This window comes from Macaca nemestrina, chromosome 12 (assembly GCF_043159975.1).
Source record: "Macaca nemestrina isolate mMacNem1 chromosome 12, mMacNem.hap1, whole genome shotgun sequence".
Taxonomy (NCBI): Eukaryota; Metazoa; Chordata; class Mammalia; order Primates; family Cercopithecidae; genus Macaca; species Macaca nemestrina.
Window position 1 is genome coordinate 18947442 of NC_092136.1, and position 7386 is coordinate 18954827.

The following is a 7386-nucleotide window of genomic DNA, read 5'->3' on the forward strand; positions in this document are numbered from 1 at the left end:
GGCTCATGCCTGTAATCCTAGCACTGTGGGAGGCCAAGGAGGGTGGATCACCTGAAGTCAGGAGTTCGAGACTAGCCTGGCCAGCATGGCGAAACCCCGTCTCAACTAAAAATACAAAAATTAGCTGGGCATGATGACAGGCACCTATAATCCCAGCTACTAAGGAAGCTGAAGTAGGAGAATTGCTTGAACCTGGGGGACTGAGGTTGCAGTGAGCCGAGACCACACCACTTCACTCTAGCCTAGGAGACAAAGGAAAACTCCATCTCAAAACAAAATTAAAAAAACAAATCTTGAGTCAGACCTCCCTCTTTTCCACTGTCTTTGAATTGGGTCGCTTGTGCCTCCTGGAGCACATAGCCACCCACCAACAGCCCTAACCCAGCCTCTGCGGCGCCTCTCTGACCTCATTTCCTTCCACACTCTTGTCTTGGTCTCCCAGTTCCTGCTGTCTACACTGGGCTTGTCCTCACTGTGCCCTGCTCAGAATCCAGCTCCTCCCCGACATCCTCCTCTCCATTATTCAGGCCTCTGCTTAAGCCTTGCTCTTAGAGGCCTTTGATGACCACCTTCTGTAAATCCCACTCCCATTCTTTGTCACCCCGGCTCCAGTGCAGTGGCTTGATCACAGCTCACTGCAGCCTCGACCTCCTGGGCTCAGGCAATCCTCCACCATGAGCTTCCTGAGTACCTGGGACCACAAGGGCGTGTCACCACTCCTGGCTATGTTGCCCAGGCTGGTCTTGAACTCCTGGGCTCAAGTGATCCTCCCACCTTGGCCTCCCAGAGTGCTGGGATTACAGACATGAGCCACGGTGCCCGGCCACCCTGCATTACTTTTAATACGCTTAACACTTTTACTGCCATCTGACATGCATTTGTCATTTTCCATGCTAGAAGGTGAGCTAATGTGAACACAGAAACAGTCACTGCTACATCCCTAACAACTAGCATTCAGGAAGCACTCAGTAAATATATGCTGGGTGGATGATTCCATTTCTCTGTGTTTCCATAGCTACCACCCCTTTCCCAGGCACCCTGCAGACTCCTAATTGACTTTGCCACAACTTCATTTTGCTTTCCAATCCATTTCCTAGTTGTCTTTTCAAACACAATTTTGATCCTGTTATTCCCGTTCAAAACCCTTCAAAGTACTCCTCAATGTCCTGAAAATAAAGTCCAAACTCCTGAGCCATGATCCTATGTGATCTGGCCCTCCTCCCTCTCCCTGTCTTTCCCCGCCCAGCCATGTTGGTCCCAGTAGTTCAGACCTACCAGTCTCTCACCACCTCCCCTCCCACCTCCGCATCCATCGAGCCACAGCTGAAACACGGGGCAGGAGAGTGCAGCAGTGAAGAGCCTGACGCCAGCGCGAGGTTTTGTGGGCTGGGATCTGAACACACTTGTAGCACCGTGATCTTGGGCGGGATACTTAGAGCTCTTTGTTCTTCAGTTTCCTGATCTGTAGGAAAAAAACCACTACTCCTACCTCACAGGGTTGTTATGAGGATTATATAAAGCACTAGCCCACAGTAAGGGCTGAACATTCTTCTTCTTGGGGACATCTTCCCTGGCACCCTAGACCACATTAAATTGCCCCATTAAACAAGTTCACATTACCCAGCTATGCCCCTTTAAACTTTCATCCAGTGATTTCTGCCTCCCTGCCCCCAGCATGGGTGATCAGTAAAAGGTACTGCCTGTCATGTCTATAGCTGTGCCCCAGTGCCTAGCACAGTGCAGGTCACAGTCAATGCAAAACACACGTCCTTCCCTGAACAGGGCTGCCTTTAGAGCAGGCAGGCACACACAGGGGCACGGATCTGGCTCTAGTCACCTCCTAAGGTGTTCAGTCTTAACAGCCATTCAATTTGCTTCCAAATTGAAGTGCCTGTCCCTCAAGGAGCTCCATGGGTGTGACCATCCCAGCGCTAAGCACCCAGGCAGCAGTAGCGCTGCCAACGACCACTGCCTCACTGGGTGCCTGCAGCAGTGCTTAATCAATAAGCACCCTGTGGCGCTCCTAGGGAAGGAGGCGGAACAAGCTCTACCGGATGTCAACACAAAGACCTCTGCTTCAGAAGAGGTCTGACCTAGCAGGCTTAGAACTCGATTTGGTGGTTCTTAAGCGGGAAGGGAAGTCCTTGATCTCTCACAGTAGACTCTAATCCCTACTAGGCAACCCCAAGAAAGAAGATGCAGACACGCAGCAGTGAGAAAGCACAGGTCTTTATGGAACCGTGTCAGGAAAAGGTAAAGCTGTCAGGTGCCCATCTCCACCTCCACCACCTCTGCCCAGGCGCCAAGGCCCACGTCCTTATGGATTAGCACCAGGCTGGGGGCGGCACCCGGCTCCTCTGGCACCATGAAGCACTTCTCCTGGCTCTCTGAAATGGTGACCTCAACAACATCCCTGGCAGGGGAGACTTCCTCCTCTCTGTGTGTGTCCAGCAGCTGTGGCTCAGCCTGCAGGAGCACCATGGTGGGCTCAGAAGCAGCAGAAGGCACAGAGGGTAGGCTGCAGGGCGCCTCGGGCCGGTGACTGAGCTGGTGCCGCCTGAGGCTCTGCGGGAGGGTATAGCCCATGCCACAGGTGGGGCAGCGGTAGGGCTTGTCCTCCAAGTGAGATTTGAGGTGGCGCCGCAGCTTGGTGGCCAGCGTGTAAGCACGGCCACACTGGGGACAGGGAAAGGGCCTCTCTCCAGAGTGCAGGCGCTCGTGAGCTCGGAGCGTGTGTGGGTCTCGGAGGGCCTTGCCACACACGGGGCACAAGTGGGCCTCCCCGGTGTGGGAGATGAGATGGCGCCGCAGTTCAGGCAGCTGGGGGAAGGCATCGGCACAGTGCGGGCAGCGATAAGGACGCTCTCCGGTGTGGAGCCGCAAATGCCCACGCAGGTTGCCCCGCTGACGGAACGCCCGGCCACAGTGCGGGCACAGGAAGGGCTTTTCTCCTGTGTGGAGCCTCATATGGTTCCGCAGGGAGCCCTGGTTGGCCAGGGGTCGCCCACACACAGGGCATGGGCAAGGGGCAGGGGCGGTTGGCACCTGGTGGGTCTTGCGATGCAGCCGCAGGGAGGGCCGGCGGGCAAAGGCCTTGCCACACTGGTCACAAGCAAAGGGCCGGGCACCTGAATGTACCACCTGGTGCTCTTTAAGGTCTCGCTGGGTGCCATAGGCCTTGTCGCATTGCGGGCAGGGGAAGGGCCGCACCCCACGGTGGCCCAGCACATGGGCTTTGAAGCTCTCCTCTGAGCTATAGCTCTTGCCACACTCAGTGCAAAGAAAGGGCTTGTGGCCTGTGTGCACGAATGCGTGCTTCTTTAGGTGGCACAGCTGCAGGAATGCCTTGCCACACTCTCCACACCGGTACCGTCGCCCCTGCTTTGGGGAGCTTCCTGCTGGGCCAGGAGGGCTCCGTGAGAGAGTAGGGAAGCCAGGCTGCTGGGCTCCAGGCTCTGGGGCCTTTGCTCTGGGTGGGCACTGATCATTGGGGCTGTGTAACTTCTTGACCAGGTAGCCACGCAGCTGGGTGCCCCTGGCAGATGAGAAACTGGCTCCACTGCCATCTGGGTCCTGCTGGGTAGCCGAGTTGCTCTGAAGTTCAGGTGGCATCTGTGCCTGGGGCGAGTATTCCTCATCCACGTTGCCATCCTGAAGCAATGGGCCAAGTGGCTGGCTATCCTTGGAAAGTTGGTCCTGGGTTGGGAACTTAAGTCCAGGGCTCACCATACTCTCTGCTTGGATGCCAGGGGGTGAGTGGGAACCAGGATCTGAAGGCAAGGATGGGGTGCTGGGGTTAAGGAGCTTCAATCCCGGTGGTGTTACCAGGGAATTACAGGAACAGATGTTTCTCCCACCCAGTCCCTAAGCTTTAGAGGGAGCAATGATGCCAATCTCTTCCCTGGAGCATGGGGTCCACACTCCATACATCTTCCTCTCCAGCCTTAGGCGCCTTTTGGAGATGCACTCCTGAGAGCCATGGGGTCCCGGCTATCTGGATAATCGCTAGAATAAGGCCATCCCAGATGAAGGATCCCCTTGTTCGCCCCCTGGAGACACATATTTAGAATGTGATTCAAGACCCCCTTCCAGCCAGGCATGGTGGCTCACACCTGTAATCCTAGCACTTTGGGAGGCCGAGACAGGCAGACCACTTGAGGCCATGAGTTCGAGACCAGCCTGGCCAACATGGTGAAACCCCATCTCTACTACAAATACAAAAAAAAAATGAGCTGAGGCTGAGGCAGGAGAATTGCTTAAACCCGGGAGGTGGAGGTTGCAGCGAGCTGAGACCACGCCATTGCACTCCAGCCTGGGTGACAGAGTGAGACTCCATCTAAAAAAAAAAACACACACACAAAAAAACCCCTTCCCACCTTAGCTCATCTGTAACATAAAAGAACCCCCACACCAGAGAGAAGAAACATAGGAGGCTGGAAACCCTGTACATACAAAGCTTACTCTCTTCCTTACTATTCCAGGAAGCTCTTAAGAAGGTAAAAGTTGCAAATATCTATATTGTCATTCCAAAGAACAGACCTGTTGCTCTTCAACAGAAAGCACTGAATGACAATTTATAGTCCGAGACTGTCTCTTGCCTGAAAATTCTAACCTTGCTGTATCTACCAACCCTAAGCTACTCAGTCACAATTCTTACCCAATAGTAATCAAGCCCCACCCTCCTATCCCATGTTGAAACATCCACCTTCAAACAGATTTTGAAAAGCTACTAAGACTCTATAGTGTCCTTCCTTACCGCAATGAGCCATAAACTCTGCTTTGTCTTATCAACAGGTTGTTTTGGTGGGGAAATTGCTGGGGAACCAGCATTTATTTGACACATACCTGTGCAAGGTTCTGCTGCATCCTCCCCGTGGGAGGCCACTTCCTGCTGAACAGCAGACCCCACTTCTGTCACCACTTCTACAGCTGCCTCTTTGTCCAGCCTGGGATGGGTGAGACTCGGGCCCTCAGAGGAAGGCCAGGGCCACAGCAGCAGTTCAAAGCCTGGCAGCACCAGCTGGTACACTTGCAGATGGAGCCTCTCGCTGATCCGCACTGGGGCCACATTTCCCTCACTCTCCAGTCTGCCCCGCTGCACCAAGCTGCAATGCAAAGTAACAGCCAGCTCTGAGATGCTCACTATTCAAGTGGTCTTCCCTGAAAGCCCCAGTCCCCCGGCAGTCTGGGTCCTAAAGGACGCCACGCCTTTGGAACATTCACTGCAAAAGAGCACTGAATAGGGAATGGCAGTCAGTGTCCGGTTACATCCCAAGCCACAACAGAAAGCCTCAAAGGAACGAATATTCATGACACACTCTCCTCTGACTTACCCAGTCCAGCCAGAACTCTGTTCACAGGCACACATGTCTCCCCATGGACCTAATGACAGGTTCTGAAATAAACCAACAAAAGTCCTTCTCAAATGTGTTCGAGGGGGTCGGGTAGGAAAAAAAAAAAAAAAAAAAACCAACTAGATGAAACTTTCCTGGGACAAATTTAAGATGAAACTCCTGGAAGGTTACAAGCCTCTGGTTCTCCTCTAACAAGAGAGTGCTGTCTGATTCTTCATTCAGTAAGGACCAAAAAGTCTGTCTCCTCACTTCCCTCCCAAGAGTATGGAGAATTACTAAATTGAACACATTACTGTCTTCCAGTGAGTACTAAGCATAAAAAGTAATAAGGAACACCAGCTTTTTAAAATGGTATTTATTGGGCCAGACGCGGTGGCTCACACCTGTAATCTCAGCACTTCGGGAGGCCCAGGCAGGCAGATTACTTGAGGCCAGGAGTTTGAGACCAGAATGACCAACATGGTGAAACCCTGTCTCTACTAAAAATACAAAAATTAGCTGGGTGTGGTGGTGCACACCTGTAATCCCAGCTAGTCAGGAGGCTGCGGCATAAGAATCACTTGAACTGGGAGGTGGAGGTTGCAGTAAGGTGAGATCGTGCCACTGCACTCCAGCCTGGGTGACAAAGCAAGACTATCTTAGAAAAAAGAAAAATAAAATAAACAAAATAAAATGGTACTTATCGTGCAGTAAAACCTTTTATCTTCACTATTTCATCAGCGCCTCCATATAATCCCAAGAGCGCTATTGCTTTGCTTCATAGATGAATTAAATGCGGCACGTAATTTAACCAACTAGGTGACAAGGCTGGAATTTGATCCCATGCTTTCTTAATTCCAAAAACCTTAATTCTTGACCTTCCTCACTGCTGACACTATAAGATTCCAATTTAAACAACTTTTCGAACCTCCATTCTTTAACTACTGCTGCTAAGAGGAGGAGGCAGTCCTGAAGAGAAGGGATAAGACCACCTCCTACCTCTTGAAATACTCTCTTTCTTCAAATTGAAAAGCTGTCTAGAAATGTCCAAACCTCCCCTACATTTTCAAGGGCGGAGAGAAGCCGCTCTATCCTTCAATACCTCCTCCTGCCGTGGCTTTACTCCCTCGCCCTTCTCCTTGGAGACAGACTCCTCTTCCAGCGGCCCCCACAGCAGGCCGGGCTGTAGGGGCTCCCCGACACACCAGACCCCCAAGCGCTGTTCCTTGGCGAGTGAGGGGCCAAGAGCCAAGCCCCGGGGGAGGCTCTTTAAAGCGAGGATGGCTCGGGTCGGCCCGGGTGGGACGTCTTTGAGGCCCTGCGTACAGCCTTCTCCAGAGGGGTTCCATCCTAAGTCCAGGCCCAGGCGCGGCTCGGGGGCTGCAGGGAGAAGAGAAGACGGTGAGGGAGCCGCCCAAGAAGGTGTGAGGTGGGGAGAGGTGTGGGAGGAAACCGCAGGTCCAGCTGGGCCTGCGGAGCCCGAGGAACAGGTGAGGGCTCTAAGGGGGGCCCTGAAAGGTTTGAGGAGGCTCAAGGGTTCTTCAGAAGCCCCCAGCGACTCTGAGGACACTGGAGGATCCTGGGATCGGGAGGAGAGGAGACTGAGCAGAAAGCTGACCAAAGAGCGTCAGATCCATCTGGGCCAAGGTTGAGGGTCGCGGACATCGCAGATCGCTTACCCAGTTGCAGCGCGTTCTTCCCCTCCAAGAGCGGCTCCTCCGCCTCCTCCATTCCGGGTCAGAAAGCCTCCCTACGCCGGAAGTGAGCGTCCTCTTCTCAGCTCCTCCAGGAAACAGTAACGGACTTTCAAATATTTTTCTCAGGAAAGAAGCCTCAGAGTTGGACCTCATTGGTGCACAAGACTGGGAGTTTGGGAGTACTGGGGAGGCAGAACTCTGTCCGAGATCAATGAGAACCTAGGATTCCGGAGGTGCACCAGGCATTCGAGTAGCTGGGAAAGCGGAACTGTTGTTCCAGCCACCTCTTTTTGGGAGTGACGAGTCGGAGAGTTATGCTGTTACCTCCCCGGGCAGGCACTTAGGCGGCGAGCGCA

The 7386-nt window shown here is 53.2% G+C and overlaps 1 protein-coding gene across 1 annotated transcript; it reads right to left on the bottom strand.

The window, feature by feature from the left end:
• Window positions 1-2213: 2213 nt before the first annotated feature.
• LOC105471670 (zinc finger protein 408) lies at window positions 2214-7384 on the bottom strand. The gene is made up of 5 exons (XM_011724320.3): window positions 7013-7384; window positions 6436-6713; window positions 5334-5395; window positions 4846-5105; window positions 2214-3770 (listed from the first exon to the last, which is right to left on the bottom strand). Exons 1-5 carry the CDS (start codon window positions 7062-7064, stop codon window positions 2263-2265), a joined length of 2160 nt encoding a protein of 719 aa, XP_011722622.2. The 5' UTR covers window positions 7065-7384; the 3' UTR covers window positions 2214-2262.
• Between the last annotated feature and the right edge of the window lie 2 nt (window positions 7385-7386).

Coding starts and splice junctions, on each gene's coding strand:
- LOC105471670 (XM_011724320.3), bottom strand. CDS start 7,064: ATGGAGGAGGCGGAGGAGCCGCTCTTGGAGGGGAAGAACGCGCTGCAA. Junction 5,396..6,435: donor TAAAGCCACGGCAGGAGGAG/GTATTGAAGGAT, acceptor GGTTTATTTCAG/AACCTGTCATTAGGTCCATG. Junction 5,106..5,333: donor CAGAGTTCTGGCTGGACTGG/GTAAGTCAGAGG, acceptor TTTGCATTGCAG/CTTGGTGCAGCGGGGCAGAC.